Here is a 20,217-nt window from a genome sequence, read left to right on the forward strand (position 1 = left end):
TTGCCTTTCCTCCATTAGGCTTTTGGCTTATTCCATTTCCTTTTGTATATCCTCTCACTACTCACATTCACCCGCTGAACCATTCCTATCCTGCTTGGTCCATATGAAAAGCCATCTCTTCCATGAAGCCGTTCCTAGTCTCCTCAACATGTAACACTCTCCAGTGAAAACCTCATGGGACTTCATGTTTCTTTTATAGATATTATCATACTCTTTTTTGTTTCATAATTATTTATAAACATTTCTTATCTATCCCTGCCTCCATTAGGCTAAAAATAATGATAATTCTTTCATCATTAAATACCTACAATATCTAGTATTACTCTATGTATATGTATAATAAAAGTATTCAATAAATAATTGTTTGACTAAATTGACCAAGAAAATATCATTGGCAATGAATCATAGCAGGTGACAATACAGCTATCATGAAATAAGATGATTATTCATTATTCTAAATATGAGAAGCTTTTGAAGTAGTTCAACCTTATAAGGAAATAGCCTAAGTTAACTCTTCTATATAATACCAATTATGAAGTCATATAACCACTGAGTACACAATGCATATATCATGATAGAGGGCAAAATATTTGAGTCAACATAAATCAATGATGCTCAGATTTGGTGTTGAGAGTGGTATACCGAAAGAGCACAGAAAGAGCAGTAAATACACCTGGGTTATTTTTCCAGGTATATCAGCTGTGTAACTTTTTAAGTCACCTAATCTCTCTGAACATATATTTCCAAATGTGCACAGGAGAAGAATAATTCCTGGTCTGTATATTTTGTATCAGTGGTCAAATTCTACCATGCATCAGAATCACCTGGAGGGCTTGATTTGGCCATATATTTGCATTTCTAAAAAATTCCCAGGTAAGTGGGTCCATACATTGAGAACCACTGTCTTAAAGGGCAGTTCTGAGGTAAAAATGAATAGTGTACATAGAAGTATTTAAAAATAGAAATACAGTTATAATTTAATCTTTATGCAAAATTTTTATGAACCTATGATGTATTAAAATTCATGTTATAAATCTGCCTAGTAACTTTGATAACAGTTAAATATACATCATGTGGCCTACGAAAACAGATTTCAGAATTGCCAGAACAAGTATTTCCACATACTGTTTTCTAGCTAATATTTTACTATCAGCTAGAAAATAAATGTTTTATTACACTGCCATTTATTTTATTAAACTTTCAGTTAGGAGATAAAATTTACCTCTTTAACTGCTTAATAATATTATATGTGACACTATAAACATTTTACTCTTAAAATGTTATATTACATGTAAGTTTAAAAGAAGATGATATAGCAACTTAATTATTAAAAAGTAATAACAGATTTATCCAGAGCATAATACCTGTTCTTCTTCATTGATAGCAGATATATAACCCATAATACTTTGTATCTCTTCATGAGTTCCGCCTTTGCACAGAAAATATTTAATTAGTCCATACAAAGAAGTCCTTATTGTTCGAATATCATCTAGAGACAGCTCACTATATTTACAATCACTCCTGAAAGAGAAAGTAAATGGGCAAGAATTGAAATTTTAAATTTTTATATTTTTGTACTTTTATATATAAAAGATTTCATAGTTTAAAAGAAGTTGTTTCCGTGTAATTATTAGAATTCACAGCATCTTTGGCTTCTTTTTCTTTTTAAGGAAAGCCTTCTGAAGTTAGGAGTCGCAATGACAAAGACATAAATAGTTAAAACAGCTTATATTTATGCAATACTAAGACAAAAATTGTTAAAACAGCTTATATTTATGCAATACTATGTAGCAGACACAGTTCCATGTGCTTTACACATTATTAAATCATTTAATTTAATCCTCAAAACAACCATAGGAAGTCATACAGTTTTATTATCTCCTTGTCACAAAGCAGAAAACTTTAGCACAGAAAAGTTGAGTAAGTTGCCTATGGCTAGACAATTAATGAAACATAATATTCAAACCCAGTGTATGTGATCCACTGTTCATCATTTTAACCTCCACAACAACCTGGCTCTCTGAAGTTAAAGGTATTAGAACTGCTGGAAAATAAACAATCTAGATGTTCCAATCAAGTAACAGAAACAATATCAAACTGAGAAGGAGTAAGGATATCATACCCATAATAAATCCTAAGTGTATCTAGGAGAAACTGTACACCATACTTCTTTCGGAAAACTCTCCTGCTGTCCTTGATGATGGTGGAAAGATATTGTATGTGACCTAAAATAGAAAGTTCACTCTTCAATTATATACCTAAAATAAAGTCACATAAGTAGTAATACATTTCTAAAATAACTATAAAATTTATCCAACAGCCTGCTCTCACCAATTCGAAAGGGAAAATCGCCACGGTTCCAAATACGGAAGTCAAAAAGTAAATACTGATACATTTGTTGCAGGAGCTGCATATTTTTCTCTAATGATACCTGCTCAATGAGTAACTGAATTGCCATCAAGACATTAACATCCATCAAGGTGCTTGGCACCTGAAATCCAAATAGAAGAGGGTTCTGTAAAGTTCAGTTTAAATAACTGTCATTAAGCTATAATTTGAAATGATTAATTCAGAACATCTACTAAATATAAAACGCTTGGTTAGAAAAATATAAACAATTTAAACATTATTTTTTCTGATGTAACTCTAGAACATATTCCTAAAATAGTGTCTTTAAATGATGAAATATCCCAAATACCAAAGTTAACACACAAGGTCCTTATATCAAAGATTATACACTGTTATGTAAGATATGTAGTTCTTGTATAAGGTGATTCAAGTTTTAAAAAGCGGCTTGTGAAATAAATTATATCCATTAATATAACTTAAGCTATAATAGTATAATTTTCAAAATATATTTAATAAAAAATATATACATATATTTATTTATTGGAAGGAAAAAAACCTCAACACTAACTGGTAATTACAATCATCAGTCACATCTACATAACGTTAGACTAGCTCACCTTTTGAAGTAAGGCACCAAGAATGGCAACTCCATGGGAGTGAATAAGATTGTCCTGGTTAATAGGATGTCTTTGAATAAAGTGTTTCACAATCAAGATAAATGTTGCAATTAAATTTCTCTCTAGTCTTGACTCTGTGGAATTGTGAAGATGTCATTAATTATCATAATTATGCTAATCACTTTTGTATCACATGTTCTATATCATATGCATATTATAACAAACAAGGAATTTGGTTCAGGAATTTGCATCCAAAGGTCACTTGCAGAACATAAATATCAGAGAAATCAGTGACTGCATATTATATACTTATATGAACATGTAAATATTTTCTCTACCATAAATTTAACAATGTTGTCTGATTTCTGCTAACAGTACAAACTAAGGATAGTCAAGAGTATAATCAACATCTTAAGTGTTTTCACTGAAGTATTATGCACTTTCTGAACTCCATTAGTAAAATTAGGGATGGACTACTTCAGCTTCAAATGGTTAAGTTTCTTCATCATGGTAGCAAGACATTTCAATCTATCTTTCAATTAATTCTCAAGTTTCTCAATGACTAGTTCACGTTAATTTCAGCTTAATACCTGATGCCTTTGTGGAGTTCAATACCACCCAATCTCCTTCTACAGGTGTTATCAATTCAGGAACTGTGCTTTCATTCAATCCCTCAGGAATCTGTCCTTCGCCAAAGTGGCTGATTTGTTCCATTAGAGGAAAAAGTACATTTACTCCACCTATGCAGTTTATGCTGTCCTGAAAGAGGAAACTACAATTTTTTAATCTTATAAAACACAGGCAATTTTCTCATTTAATACCTACACAGCATGTATGAGGTTACAATTTGCTAAACCTTTAAGTAAAGTATATGATGGCCTAAGCTAAAGGAACCCTTGTACAGGCATATGCTTTAAAGAGCAGCCTCAAGGGTCACCAAAATCAATACTCAAGCGACAAGGCCAGACCATTTCAATACACCTTTGTTTTCCCAAGTTTACGAATTCCCAACATAGGCAATCTAAACATGACCCCATAAGTAGACTTCACAACGTAACACTAGTGATATAAGAGGTAACAACTGTCACAAGGCAATTAGTCACAACAAACAGGAGAACAAGTCATGAAAAAAAAGAATGTATTTGCAGTACAAATATGACTGACTCCTCTAAGTTTACAAAAAAGGTGGAGTGAGTGGCTTCAACTGAAGTTCAAAGTGACTGACTATTCTGGATAGCTTAACAAAATATATTCAGTATCTTAGACAAGTTACTAATTTCCCTAGCCTCAGTCTCTTCATCTGTAAGATGAGGATAATATTAATTCCCACTTTGTAAAGTTGTTACAAGGATGAGATAAGCTAATACATGAAAAGTGCTTAGTGCCTGACATACAATGGGTGTTATATAAGATTAGCTATTATTAACTGCTAAAATGTTCTGAACTGCCGTGTTTACATACCTTAAGTCCGTAAACCACCTCTTCATAGTCTTTGCCTGTTTTTCATATTGATTTTTAAGGGCTTTTTACAGTAAGTAAACTAGAATTTTGGATGGGAAGTGTTTTTTTTCCCAGTTGTCATGTCATTTAACTTTTTTTGGCTTTGATTTTGCTGCAGTATAAAAAAGCAATAGTCTTGTTCTTGATAATTCTGTTCCTTTTTGATTTCTACATATCTATACTCAAGGCAACAAAGACTGCTTTGATTTTCAAGTATAATGTATAACACAAATAATCAGCTTTCTCTATATAAGTAATCCATAAAACTATCCTCATAAAACCAATCTGATACATGACATCAAAAGTTAACTTACGAATTGGCAAACACGTCATAAATCTTACTATGTAAACAGGTAATAAGTGTCCTTATCTCAACTAAGGATTAATCTCCAAAATACATAAACAGATCATGCAGCTCAATATTAAAAAGACAAACAACCCAATCAAAAAATGGGCAGAAGACCTAAATAGACATTTCTCCAAAGAAGACATACAGATGGCCAAGAGGCACATGAAAAGCTACTCAACATCTCTAATTACTAGAGAAACACAAATCAAAACTGCAATGAGGTATTATCTCACACCAGTTAGAATGGGCATCATCAGAAAACCTACAAGCAACAAATGCCAGAGAGGGTGTGGAGAAAAGGGAACCCTCTTGCACTGTTGGTGGGAATGTAAATTGATACAGGCACTATGGAGAACAGTATGGAGGTTCCTTAAAAAACTAAAAATAGAATTACCATATGACCCAGCAATCCCACTACTAGGCATATACCCAGAGAAAACCATAATTCAAAGAGACACATGCACCCCAATGTTCATTGCAGCACTATTTACAATAGCCAGGACATGGAAGCAACCTAAATCCCCATCGACAGACGAATGGATAAAGAAGATGTGGTACATACACACAATGGAATATTACTCAGCCATAACAAGGAACGAAATTGGGTCTTTTGTAGAGATGTGGATGGATCTAGAGACTGTCATACAGAGTGAAGTAAGTCAGAAAAAGAGAAACAAATATCGTATATTAACGAATATATGTGGAATCTAGAAAAATGGTACAGATGAACTGGTTTGCAAGGCAGAAATAGAGACACAGATGTAGAGAACAAACGTATGGAAACCAAGGGGGAGAAAGCGGGTTGGGGGGGGTATGTGGGGGTGGGTGGGATGAATTGGGAGATTGGGATTGACATATATACACTAATATGTATAAAACAGATAACTAATAAGAACATGCTGTATAAAAATAAATGCAATAAAATTCAAATTAAAAAAACTTACAAATTGGCAAACAAGTCATAAATCTTACTATGTTAACAGGTAAGAATAGGTGTTCTTATCTCAAAGTCAAAGAGAAAAAAGCTTTATACCACATGAATAACATGAGATTAATACAAACTTATGGATTCATTTTTACATAAAAGAATTATCCTAATGATTTCTGTTCATTGAAACAATAAGCATATTTGATTGGTATTAAATGACTAGAAGACAAAAGTTTTGTTGTTGTTTTGCTGATTTATCAGCAAGTTCCAGTATAACTATCTTTTATATTTATTTTTATTTTACTTAGGCTGTAATTTCTATTTAATATATCTTTTAAGGAAATCCTGTATTTTAGAAATAGGATATCTCTGACTTTCACATTAGCCCACATAATCTTTACTAGTTTAATCACTCAGTCAACAATGTTATTATGTATACCTGTGCCAGGCACTGGGGGAAAAAGCAGTGTTCCCTCCTTTGAAGTTCTTAAGGACTACTGGAGAATCAAGCAAGCAAACAGTTAACTATTCACCATGATAAGTGAAATAATAGAAACTGCTATAGGTACTCATGACAAGAATAGTTAACTCCATCTTGGGAAATAAGTAGAGGCCTTTAAATAGAAGCAAAGACACTACATCCAGCTAAGACATAAATATGAGGCACATGAAAAAGGCAGACAAGATATAATGGCTAGACGGGGTTATGAAGAAGAGGAAAAATTACTCATCTTTAACCTCAGAGAGGAAAGATCTAAGTTTGTTTAAAGCTGATGGACAGGAGACGAATGTGATATAGGAGAAAAGGGATAATCAAAGAAGTCTCTGAGGGGTTGAAATCTGTTACATAGTTTTAGGGATTAAATACCTTAAAAGTGGAGCTATTAACGAGGGCAGCATATTTTTCTTATGAAAACTGCTAAGCTTATGGCATAGTTTAAAAAGGTAATTACGTTACAAACAAATCAAATAGTCATTCAACTACTTATTTATTTATCCTTCAAACTGTGTACCTGCAAACATTTTAAACAGGACTTATTCAGATCAATCTGGTGGTGCTCAAAAGACAAAAGTTTTTAAAGGATCAGTACACTTAAATAAATAATACGTTGCCCATCGTTCATCATTAACTTACCTTAATGTCCCAGTTTACTACTTTGTTTCCTGTTAACCTTCCATGCAAACAATTAGTAGATAAATCAAGACAGATTGAATTTTTGCAGGCCTAAAAATAAAAGAAAAATATGGCAAACAGCTAAGAACAATGAAGACAAAACATAACTTTAACTATATATGGAACATTTCACCATAATTTTAAAAGGTATATAGTATAGTCAAGGATAAGATGCTTACAATATTAAGTTTAGTATTACTATTCTCTGATTGTTTTTTAAAAGAATCAGGGACTAGATTCTAATGCACTCACTCATCAAATGCAGGTCACTGCTGCTTGTCATCTGACAGATAAGGATTAGCTAGAACTTACCATTTACCAATCACATAGTTTAAAATTCCTTCTATTCTAAACCAATATATGCAAACAGATTTTTGACTTTTTAAAAAATTCAATGTTTTATTCCCATTAGTACAGAAAATTATATCACAATACAAAAATCAAATCACAGGCATAAGACATTATTTTCCCTTATATTACTGACTGACAATTTTAGTTATATTCAAATTAAGAGCTTTGTCTGCAACTCTAGAAACTGTTAAAGTTATTTGTTAACTTCCATAAAGGTTTATAAACCAGGGAACCTCACATGTAACCTGTGAACTGGCAGATAATGAAACATTCTTGAATCTAATCCCCAGTCCAAAAGAAAATAAAGAAACCTACAAATTTTAGCACAGATGATGTGGTTGTTGCTTTTCTCTTAAGGCAACTGAGAAAAATTGATTTAATAAAGTAAATGTAAATTGAGTTTACATTTAACTCAATGTAAACTGTATTAGTCTCCGAGACAGAAAAGTCTTTCTCCTATTACTACCTTAGTTTGGTACTATGTATCTATGACCTGTCCGAACACAGTAATCTCCCTATGGTATGACTGCCTCCAGTCTCTCTCTCCAATCCAACTTTGACACTGTAGCTCAAGACCTTTTTCTAAAATGCAAACCTGATCATATCACTCTTCTTAAAATCCTATCCATTGCCTACTATTTAGCCTGGCATAAGAGGTTTGCTATGATCTGGCCTCCACCTGGCCCTCTAACTTCATTTCTGGCCAACTGCTCCCACTCAGTGACCTATACCCAAATACATACAGAATCCAGCTTTACGTTCTATGCCTTTGTAGGTGTTGCTCACTGAACATCCCTCCCTTTACTCCGCCTTTTAAAACACAAATCAAACCATCTTTTCTATGATATTCTATTCTCCTGGAAGAACCAACCACTCTTCCTTTGTACCCACACTGTATTCTGTATATAATTCCAACACAAAAATATCGTAGAGTGGTTAAGCATTAAACAGGTTAGGTATTAACTAGAATTATGAGGCTAGGCAAGTTACTTATCTTTCCTCAGCCTCAGACAACTAGAGCTTAGAAAAGATACAAAGAGTACAATATAACCCTCAGAGCTTTTGTAAAGATTAAGTGAAACAGTACATGTGAAACATTTAGCATAGTGCTTAATACATTGTAAACACCGAATAAATGGTAGCTAAAAAATGCTTATAAAATTATATTGCACTTATTTTTTACACATTTATTTCACTTTAGATTGTAAGTTTCTTAAAGCCAGAGGTTTTAACTTACTCATCTTTGTATCCTAAAAGTTCAGACAACTCTTGGCACAAAGAGAACACTCAAAAATTTTTAAATTGATGGTTAAACACCTCCTACAAATAAGTACAAAGATGAAAAACTGTTGACTGCTAAAATTCCCTGGAGTAGCTTTTCCCAAACTACCACTAGTTAATAAGTGAAATGAAAATCAAAATGTGTTCTATGTTCAAATAACTGGTGAAAAAGTAGGATAAAACAAATGTGAACTAGTTTCTTTATAAGCAGAATTTTTCAAGTGTATAATCCATCTCCAAGAAGGATATACAGAATGCAACACTCCCTCAACGTTATTTAACCACAGAATTCTTGTATCATGATATGTTACCATTTTCAAGAAATGTTCCTCCCATAAACTGTTTTATTGTATATATTTGTCATATCGGGTTTTGTGACCAAAGGCAGCTATTTTAAATATTACAGAATTTTTACTTCCAAAAGTAAAAATTCAACCTTAATATTATTAAAATCAAAGTTACTTTGAAAAAAGGATATGCCAAAAAGACTCAGTTAGTCATCACATGTCTAGACATGTCACCAATTAGTGAGATTAAGTCCAATTATTTCCTATCCAGCTATACGGAATAGTTGTAATGAAAATAATTATAAGAGATAGTCCCTGGGGGATAAAAAAAAGAGATAGTCCCTGCCAGGAAATAAGTTAAAATCTAGTTTGGTAAACAAACATGTATATCTTTGGGAAAAAGTATTATACAAACCAAACAAATAAAAAATAAGAGACTCAAGAGATATTATAACCAATGCAATGTTCAACTGGATCCAAGATTAAATTTTTAAAAGGTTAAACAAATAGTTTGGGGAAAACTGGGAAAATTTGAACATGGGTTGTAAAGGACATGAATTATTGATCATTTTCTCAGGGAGGTTAATGATTATGTTGTAAAGTTTAGGAGTAAAGTGTCTTGATTGCTATGTTGATCTGCTTTCACAAATGATTTGAGATAGACAGATGAAGACCAAGTGCAGCAAAATGTTAGTAACTGGTGAATTTAGGTAAAGAGTATACAGGATTTCACTTTACCATTCTTTCAACTTCTCTCTAGGTTTGAAATTAATCAAAATTAAAAGTTAAGGGGAAATACCACCTGACAAGTAAATTTTATTAAGTTACACATAAACAAGTGTTCAAAGTAATAAATTATGACCATGTACTAGCTGGTTCAACTAGGGGGGGAAAGGTCTATGATGTATAATATCACACAACAGAAGCAACTTCTGGGTTAAACTAACATTAAATATAATGAAGGCAATTAATATTGTTTATGCCACTTCTCCCTTTTCTTCCTCCCAGTTCTACCTTTGATCTTTCCCTCAGCCCTTGCTAACCTCAATTACTTTCACTAGATAAACGACTTTTCTTGAAGGAAAAAGGACTGGGCATGGTATGCGTATATGTAGCTTTTCTTCTCCTTCTGATGTAAACATTTCTTTTGTTTTCTTGTTAACCACATTTTAAAAATAAACAGGGAATTCCCTGGCAGTCCAGTGGTTAGAACTCTGCGCTCTCACTGCCGAGGGCCCAGGTTCATTCCCTGGTCAGGGAACTAAGATTCCAAAAGCCGCGCAGCCAAAAAATTTAAAAAATAAACAAAGAAAAAGTTGAGCACAATTCCATTTCAACTCTCCTTCCAAAAAAGAAGAATACGTTTAAACAATTTCATTTACTGAAGTTGATTCATTAGTACAAATTCCCACTACAACCATTTCCATTCATACGACTGGGATGACATAATGATAACACTTGAACCATAGCTGAGAACTGCAGCTTAATTTTTACTGCTTCTCATCTTCTTTTGAAAATTAATAATTTTTAACAGTAATTCAAGCCCCTTCTTCTCAATTACCCACTGAAATGACAAAAGGAATAAAAATGGAATTTTAGTTCACAGCATAGTTACAGCTAGATGGACAGTCCATGCATTTACTCTGACCTTTGCAGTGTAGTGAAGAAGGATGTTACCAGGCAGGTCAGCCATGTCAGACTCTTGAAATTTCCAAGGGCTTAAACAGTTTGGACCTGAAAATTATTTATACACACATACACACACAAATCATTGAATATATATGGCCTCCTCAGGTCTGTGTAATCAGAAAAAAAATTTTAATTAAGCTGTTTCAAGCTTCTTATATAACACAGTTAAAACACATTAGCCAAAATGTACTTTATTTTTATATCACATCCAATTCGTCTAACACCTAGTAAAGTTCGGAGAGGGGGTAGATCAATCTCTACTACAGAAAGGAAATTTTATATAGCATTAAAAACTAATATAAAACATAACAAAGTTTATACATTTATCAAATGTAAAACAATTCAAATTTGTAAGATAAAACAGCAAAACAACCAATCAATAATGTGAATAGATATCACAGAAATGGAACAGCAAATGAGTAGGAAAAAACTCTTGACCTTACTAAAAAAAAAAACAAAAACAAAACTACAAATTAAAGCAAGGTTCCATTTGACATCAAAAAATGGAGGAAACAGTATTTACCATTCCATCTTAATGAGGCTGTAGTGAGTTGGATATACTTATGTGTTACTGGTAGGCACTGTCAATTGTTATATCCGTTATGAAAACTGAGTAGGTAACATGTATTGAGAGCTATAAAAATATTCACACCCTTTGAATATTTATCCTGGGAACTTATCATAAGCAAATCCATCAAAATACAAAAAAAAAAAAATTGGTACAATAGTTCATCATATTTAATCTTTGAAGTTTATAACTATTAAAAATTATAAACAACCTAAGTAAATCATGCATTATGAATCTAATGAAATATTATGTAGCCATTAAAAATAATCATTATAATACATAACAAATAATTATTATTTATAAGAGTAGAATTTTAAGTAGGAAAATTGTAAGAGCAAAATCCAAACTATATAGCTATAATGACTACACTAAATGACTTATTATTAACTTGGAATTTATTTAGATTAAAGGTCAACTTCAAATACTTTGGTGAGTTTTAAAGTAATGACAAGGTTCTAATACAAACTTTTTAAGTGTGGACAGAGACATCCATCTCAAAACTCCATGTAATCTAAAAAAAGACATTCTGACAAATAATAAGCTAAGCTGCAGAGTTAATATACATAACTACTTATAGGCTTAACTCCTGAATTTTGCAAATAGTTATGATCCAATAACAACCAGTGTGTATCTTTAAAATCAGAGCCAAGGGCTTCCCTGGTGGCGCAGTGGTTGAGAGTCCACCTGCCGATGCAGAGGACATGGGTTCGCGCCCCGGTCCGATCCCACATGCCGCGGAGCGGCTGGGCCCGTGAGCCATGGCCGCTGAGCCCGCGCGTCTGGAGCCTGTGCTCTGCAACGGGAGAGGCCACAACAGTGAGAGGCCCGCGTACCACGAAAAAAAACAACCAAAAAATAAAAATAAAATCAGAGCCAAATGAAAAAGTAAAAGCCAAAACAAAAACTTGTAATTTTATCCAAGAGCTCCTAATTCTAATGCCTTCATGAATTCTTCAGATATATTACTATATAAATTATAAAAATGACAAGTTTTGAATAAGACTCATATGACTCCAGAATCAGTTGTGTGACTTCTTATGAAGACAAACTTACACTTTGTTTCATCAATGTATTAAAATCTGTCAAAAGCACCGGCAGTATTATAGATTGAATTGTGTACCCACCCACTCAAAATTCCTATGTTGAAGCTCTAACCCCCAGTGTGACTGTATTTGGAGATAGGGCCTGTAAGGGGTAATTAAGGCTAAATGATGTCATAAAAGTTGGGCCCTAATTCAATAGGGCCCCTTATAAGAAGAGGAAAAGACAACAGAGATCTCTCTCTGCACATACACACAGAGAACATATTCCATGTGAGGACAGAGCAAGAAGGCAGCCATCTACAAGCCAGGAATAGAGGATTCACTAGAGACCAAGCCTGATGGAAGCTTGATCTTGAATTCTAGCTTCCAGAATTCTGAGAAAATAGTGTTTAAGCTATCTGGTCTGTGGTATTTCATTATAGCAGTCCTAATAGACTAACACAGGCAGTATTATGGATGATATTTGAAATATTTCTCAAAGTTTTGTTTTTTTATGCATATCAAAAAATGTATAGTATACTATAATTAATTATAATGTACTTGAAAGTTGTGAAGAGAGTAAATCTTAAATGTTATCAACACACACATTAAAAAATGGTAATTATGTGAGGGTATGGAGGTGTTAACCAACTTTATTACAGTAATCATTTTGCAGGGTATACGTGTATCAAATCAACACACTGCATACCTTAAACTTATGTATGTTATAATGTCAATATCTCAATAAAGCTAAGGGGAGTAAAAGTACGATGTGTGGTGGGCTTTTTCTTCCCTTTCAGTTCCAGTTAAAACAAATATAGCTGACCCTTGAACAACATGAGGTGAACTGTGTAGGTCCACTCATATGTGGATTGTTTTCAATAGTAAATAGACAGTACCACAATCCGCAGATGCAGAACCATGCATTCAAAGGAACTGCATATATATGGAGGGCCGACATAAGTTATATGTGGATTTTTGACTTCATGAAGGGTTGGCACCCCTAACCCTAGAGTTGTTCAGTGGCCAACTGTACATTCTTTAGTTCAAATATATTCTTCAGAATATATTTAGGCAACAGAAAAAACTATTTCAGTTTAATTAGGCAGTATGATGGGTACATGCTCACCTGCTAAATATAATGCCTTCACCTGAAGAGGCTGTAGTGCTTCATAGAAGATGATAACAGACCCCAGCTGACCCTCCAGAGATGTGGGACACCCCCATTCACTGTCTTGTGTTCCAGCTGATATCAATTTGGTAATCAACTTTGATTTTTCCATTGTTCCTCCCCAGGAAGCTGATGACAAAATTCCACCAAATGATGTTCGATGAGGGGTAATGGGAGAAGAAAAAGGTGGATCTGGGATTTGGGATGGTGGAGGAGTGGTGGTTCTTTGCCCAGCTGAACCAATGCAGCAAGAAATAAAAGGCTAAAAGTAAGAAACAAACAAATATAATAAATTACACATTTTAATTAAATCTCTATCCTCATATTTAAAATAAAACAGTACATAAAATTAAGCAATACACTGAAAAACAAAGTTTTGTTTTTAGTGGATCATGCTGTGTGCATGTGTGTGTATACATAAGATATCATTACAGATGTTACATTTGGCCTATGGGATTTGGATGCATTACTTTTATAAATCACTTTACATCCTTCCGTAAAGTTTGAATTTTTAATGAGTAATTAAATTTTAATTTTAATAAGTATTTAGTAAATACTCATTTACTAAATTTAATTTACTCATTTAATTTTACACATTTAATTTTAATGAGTTTAATTTACTCATAATTTAATTTACTCATTTAATTTTAATGAGTATTTAGTAAAAGCTTTTTTACTTCACTATATTCTAAAGTAGAGAAAACCACCTTTCTCCCTTAAAATTTATAAGCAGAGAATTACACATCAGTATAATACTGCTAATTACAGATTATCCTGAAGTGATCATAGACATGAACAGCAACAAGAAATTACTGGAATCCTAGAAGGACTTGGAAAATAATCGAATCCATTCCATTATCTTCAGAAAAGGCCCTTTCAAAAACGTCCAAAAATTCTCAAAGAACTTTCACACTAATGTTGCTTAAGAATCACCTCAGTAAATAAATTCTATCTTATCCCTAACTACAATGTAAATATTTAAGGCTTCTTCATTATTGTTTTCAAATCAATGAAAAATTCGATGATGGAAAAGAGTGCATCTAAATATCTGGTATACCTGGAGAGCTTTATTAAATGATCCTTTGTCCTGCTCTATTCAATTTCTTTGGCTTTCCTGTTACGGGTCTATTCTTCTAAGAGTTTAATTACATTTGTTTCTTCCTTGAATTGTTTTTTTTTATTATATGTTGTCTGACTTCATCTAATGACGACAGGCTAACAGAATTAAATATTAACTTACTATATCTTAGTATGCAGAAAACACTAAGACTTACAGGCACATATTTAGAATAAACAGAAGCTTATACATTAAACTGAAAAAATTTTCAAGAGTTTGCAATCAACTGGTCCCATAAAGAGTAGGTTAGGGACTTCCCTGGTGGTCCAGTGGTAAAGAATCTACCCTACAATGCAGGGGATGCAGGTTCGATCCCTGCTCAGGGAACTGAGATCCCACAAGCCATGGGGCAACTAAGCCCACGCGCCTCAATGAGAGAGCCTGCGTGTCGCAAGCTATAGAGCCCACACGCCCTGGAGCCCACGTGCCCTGTCGCCCACGCGCGTCACAACTAGAGAGAGAAAACCCACACACCACAACTAGAGAGAACCCGTGTGCCTAAGGAAAGACCGTGTATGCCTCAACAAAGATCCCATGTGCTGCAACTAAGAGCCGACACGACCACCCCGCAAAAAAAGGAAAATAAATAAATAATAAAATAAATATTTATTAAAAAAAAAAAAAAGTAGGTTAGATGTGCTTACTTCATTCGTGGCAGGAAATCTCAGAGGGGCAGAGACCTTCTGCTGTCCATTGTCATAGATATATACAAGGCTCTGACCAAAGGGCCTTTTTCCAGGCATGTGAACAATGGTTATGTTGTGCTGGTAAAGTAAAACATATATTTAAAAAGTAAAAATTACATTAAGTCTTTGCAATAACAAATGTTTTCAGAGTATTACTATATAACTAGTTTGTGTGAAAGGTAGAACAGTAAGTTTAAGCATAATTAAACGCTGATTAAAATGATGCTGTTAAAGTAACAATTTTGCCTGTAGTACTATAAAAGAGCTTCTGACTATTCTAGAAAATCTACACACAATTGTAACATAGTACCTTTTCTGCATTTTCCAAGTCTATGAGTGTTCTTTAGAATTAATGTTTCTAATGAGAAGCATTTTATTTTTTAAGAAAAGCAACAGAAATGCACTGTTTTTTTAACAATTTCTGCTCTCATTTTAAATTGTAATTCAAAATCAAATTTGATTCTAGAAAACTTGAAAGAAATATAACATTTCAATCTAATTTTTTTAGCAGAAAAATGATTACCGCTGAGATTATGATAAATGTATTAACTCCTTTATAGGTAAACTTCAACATGAATAGAACTTTAACATAAAATTAATCAACTCTCAACAAGAGATGATAACACCTGATGTACACACACCAAACATATGTTTTTTTAAAAGGAAAGAACCCAGAAGTTAGATGTGATGCCCTAAAGCCTTACCCAGAGGGAATCACAGAAACTGTGGTCAGGAAGCATAACTGTTGCATATTCTCTTTTCGTGCACACTGCCACAACCAACATACCTGAATGGGTAATAAAAGCTTCAAAACCCATGCCACTTCCTGTAAAAAAGCTAACAAAAGTATGTATTATCAGAACTTTTGAAGTCAGTTGTACAGTTTCATCATCACTGGGGCACACAAAACCGTAACTTCACCATGAATATCTTTACAAAACACACTGTGGCTTACATTCTACTGCCACACACCATCAATCCCACCTTGCCTCAAAGTTGATTTTTAAATCTTTTTTGGGCATAGCAGTTTAGTAAATTATAAAAGGTAGCCTTATACACAGAATGCCATTAGCAAACTCTAGCAAAACTATAAACTTTCAAATCTTCAAAATTCTTCCAAATAAGATTCAGAAAGAATGAATAAAGTCTTAAAAAATCACAAGGCATATTAAAATGTATTAGTTAATGAAGTAACTAAGTTTGGAAACACATAGGTTTTTCTGGTCTTTCATATAAATATATAGTAGCATCCTCAATAGAACAGAGAGATCACCATTCATTTTCAAGTTTACTATTCCTTTTTCCTCCACTTTTACAATAATTTTAAGAAGGAACTTTGTTTCCAAATTAGTTTCAGAACTTAACTAGCAAGATATTTGAGATATACAACTATTATTATGAAAGCAACAAAGCACTTATAATTAAACTGTGTACACCCTAAGGAGGAGAGGCTTCAGATAAATTGTTGTACATTTAAAAAGTAGATGCTTAGGACTTCCCTGGTGGCGCAGTGGTTAAGAATCCGCCTGCCAATGCAGGGGACACAGTTTTGAGTCCTGGTATGGGAAGATCCCACATGCCGCAGAGCAACTAAGCCCGTGTACCACAACTATTAAGCCTGCGCTCTAGAGCCCCTGAGCCACAACTACTGAGCCCACGTGCCACAACTACTGAAGCCTGCACGCCTAGAGCCCGTGCTCCGCAACAAGAGAAGCCACTGCAATGAGAAGCCCGTGCACCACAATGAAGAGTAGCCCCCACTCGCTGCAACTAGAGAAAGCCCGCGTGCAGCAACGAAGACCCAATGCGGCCATAAATAAATAAATAAATAAATAAATAAATAAATAAATAAAATAAAATAAAATAAAATAGGGGCTTCCCTGGTGGCGCAGTGGTTGAGAGTCCGCCTGCCAATGCAGAGGACATGGGTTCGTGCCCCGGTCCGGGAAGATCCCACATGCCGCGGAGCAGCTGGGCCCATGAGACATGGCTGCTGAGCCTGCACGTCCGGAGCCTGTGCTCCGCAGCAGGAGAGGCCACAACAGTGAGAGGCCCGCTACCGCAAAATAAATAAATAAAAATAAAATAAAAGTTTTTTAAAAAAACGGTATTCGAGGAATAAAAAAATAGATGCTTAGAAAAACGTTTTCCTGTTTAAGACTCACAGCATATATTATGACAGTATTCATTTATATTCCATAACTTGTACCAGTACCTGTATAATTGTTTTCTTTTTCCTCCTTTGTTAGCATTGCCAAGAGTCAACTGGTCCTGATCTAAGCAAAACCAAGCACTGAAAGAAAAGGCAGACCCTGGCCATTTCTGTATGGAAGGCACAGAAATTCCTGCCATACTATGTGACAAATTAAAATACTGCAGTGCACTCTCTAGACTTTGTTTTCGGGCCATTGTCAGGATTGCTCGAGTTACAAGAGTGGTATAGGGGTGAATGTACTCGGATTCATCCACTCTCAACAATCTTAGTAGTTGACGGATTTCTTCTGAGCTCACTGACTGACTCCCCAGTGAACCATGGAGTGCAATCAAGTTCTCAGCACAAGTTCGATGGAGGGAAGAATGGGAATTAAGGGTTTCAATGATTCTAATTCCCATGTTTGCATTGACACAAGTAGTTCGACTTTGCCTATTAATACAACAAATTCTTTTCAGCCAATCAGAGATGAAGATTTGCAGGTCATGGGATTCTAGCTCTGGAAGCCACTGGATAAGAAGCAAGAGAGGCTGGACATTACTAATGCCCAAAATTCCAACTGAAGTGTGATCACCCTCTACAGCCTGTAAAGCAACATAAGAGACAAAAGGTTAGTTACCATCATTGATACAAAGATGATGGAACTTCTTCTAATAAAGCTAAAAAAAACTCACCATATTCATAAGTTCTTTAAGTAGTTCCAGTGGTGGCTGACCCAGTGATTTTAATACTTCAAACATATGTGTATAACCAATTCTTTCTTTAAATACTTCCTAAGAGAGGAGAAATCAATACATCAAAACAGATTTTCAAAGACTGAATTTGTTAGAATACTAAAAATGTTGAATAATACCCATTTAAGTTAATTAACAATATTAAAAAGATTATGAGTTCAATATTTCTGTTTTCTTAAGTCAGGTGTCTTCATCTTAAATATATTCCATATACCTTCTGGAATACAATGCTACAATAAAATACCAAAATGTAAAACAAATGGAATTAGCAAAGACTGTGTATTATAAAATTGTTATACTACTTGCAGATCCCTTTACTTTCTTCACTTGATTTGTTATTAGTACAATATTACTTGAAATCAAAACAAAAATGGAGAAAAAGTGAGGAGACTTTAGGAATAAAGGAGTCAGTAGCCTCAAAGAACTAGATTAAAGACTCCTGGCAATTTTGAGTAGTGGCCAAAAAACCTGGGTACGGTTTTCTCTCTGCTCTTTGTATTGAGTTGGCCAAAAAGTGCCTTCGGTTTTTAAGTAAAAATAAAAGACACATTTTTCATTTTCTTCAAGAACTTTACTGAACAATGTATTCACCCTTTTGTTCCACTACCTTCTGCCATTTTTCAGCCAACTTCATAATTCCATCTTCCCAAACTTTTTACCTTTTTGATTAAAGAACTCTTCCAAGTGCCTTTGACAGTCTTCTGGAGAATTGAAATTTTTTCCATTAAGACAATTTTGTAAAGACCTAAATAAATGGAAATCTGAAGGTGCAATGTCTGGTGAATACGGCAGATGAATTAGAACCTCCTAGCCAAGCTATAACAGTTTTTTCCTGGTCATCAAAGAAACATGTGGTCTTGTGTTATCCTGATGGAAGACTATGCATTTTCTGTTGACTAATTCCGGACGCTTTTTTGTCAGGTGCTGCTTTCAGTTGGTCTAATTGGGAGCAGTACTTGTTGGAATTAATCATTTGGTTTTCCGGAAGGAGCTCGTAATAGAGGACTCCCTTCCAATCCCACCATATACACAACCTCACCTTCTTTGGATGAAGACCGGCCTTTGGTGTGGTTGGTGGTGGTTCATTTCACTTGCCCCACAATCTCTTCCATTCCACATTGTTGTACAGTATCCACTTTTCATCACCCGTCACAATTTGTTTTAAAAATGGAACGTTTTCATTACGTTTAAGTAGAGAATCGCATGCGGAAATACGGTCAAGAAGGTTTTTTCGCTCAACTTATGTGGAGCTCAAACATCAAAGCAATTCACATAACCAAGTTGGTGCAAATGGTTTTCAACACTTGATTTGGATATTTTGAGTATATCAGCTATCTCCGGCGTATAACGTTGATTGTTCTCAATTAATGTCTCCATCTGATCACTATCAACTTCAACTGGTCTACCCAACCGTGGAGCATCAGCCAGCAAGAAATCTCCAGCACGAAACTTCACAAACCACTTTTGACACATTTGATCAGTCACAGCACCTTCTCCATACACTGCACAAACCCTTTTTTTGCATTTCGGTTGTGTTTTTACCTTTCTTGAAATAATAAAGCATAATATGCCGAAAATGTTGCTTTTGTTCTTCCATCTTCAATATTAAAATGGCTATACAAAAATTCACCAATTTTGTTAAGTCCTTTTTAAAATGCACTCTGATATGACAGGTGTCATACAATCTAGCAAAACTGTTTCAAATGAAGTTAAAGACAACTAAGTGCTACTAGAGCCATCTTATGGGAAAAAAATGAACGAACCTTTTGGCCAACCCAATATCTAAATGGTCTAAATTATCTGGAGCACGAAGTTCAATTTAATAAGCTCTAAGTCACACTTGGACTAGTGGGTACCAAAAGCCATAACGTAAAATGTAAAGAACACAAAAAAAACTAGCAATACTAAGTTGGTCCAGTAAGTTAGGCAAAAATATATACACTCATTATAAAATCAAAAGATTTAAACAAGTATGACTAGTTGTCTCTAGGAAGGGGAATTAGTTGACTGTGGGCCAAGGATAGGAAAAAAGTCTTTTTTCAAAAGGCATTTAAAAAAATAATCTTTCGAATTTTAAGCCATGCAACACATAACATAGTTTAAAAAATTATATTTAAAAAAGACCTGGACATCATTTCAGGTTTGAATTTCATAATACAGTATAGGCAATCCATTATATTCA

At 34.2% G+C, this 20,217-nt stretch overlaps 1 protein-coding gene across 2 annotated transcripts in view; it reads right to left on the reverse strand.

Annotated features, from left to right (window-relative positions):
• Positions 1–20,217, reverse strand: part of NBEAL1 (neurobeachin like 1) — a 173,965-nt gene that overhangs the window by 87,878 nt on the left and 65,870 nt on the right. For both annotated transcript variants that reach the window (XM_029224562.1, XM_029224563.1), the window contains 12 exons: positions 17,976–18,074; positions 17,305–17,885; positions 15,794–15,926; positions 15,048–15,167; positions 13,245–13,548; positions 10,485–10,570; positions 6,879–6,968; positions 3,557–3,725; positions 2,967–3,100; positions 2,332–2,491; positions 2,123–2,225; positions 1,365–1,521 (listed from right to left, as the gene is read on the reverse strand). In XM_029224562.1, coding sequence (XP_029080395.1) covers positions 1,365–1,521; positions 2,123–2,225; positions 2,332–2,491; positions 2,967–3,100; positions 3,557–3,725; positions 6,879–6,968; positions 10,485–10,570; positions 13,245–13,548; positions 15,048–15,167; positions 15,794–15,926; positions 17,305–17,885; positions 17,976–18,074 — 2,136 coding nt within the window. The remainder of the gene's footprint in view (positions 1–1,364; positions 1,522–2,122; positions 2,226–2,331; positions 2,492–2,966; positions 3,101–3,556; positions 3,726–6,878; positions 6,969–10,484; positions 10,571–13,244; positions 13,549–15,047; positions 15,168–15,793; positions 15,927–17,304; positions 17,886–17,975; positions 18,075–20,217) is intronic.

Source organism: Monodon monoceros, unplaced genomic scaffold (assembly GCF_005190385.1).
Source record: "Monodon monoceros isolate NGI ecotype Baffin Bay Population unplaced genomic scaffold, NGI_Narwhal_1 Super_Scaffold_16, whole genome shotgun sequence".
NCBI classification, from domain to species: Eukaryota; Metazoa; Chordata; class Mammalia; order Artiodactyla; family Monodontidae; genus Monodon; species Monodon monoceros.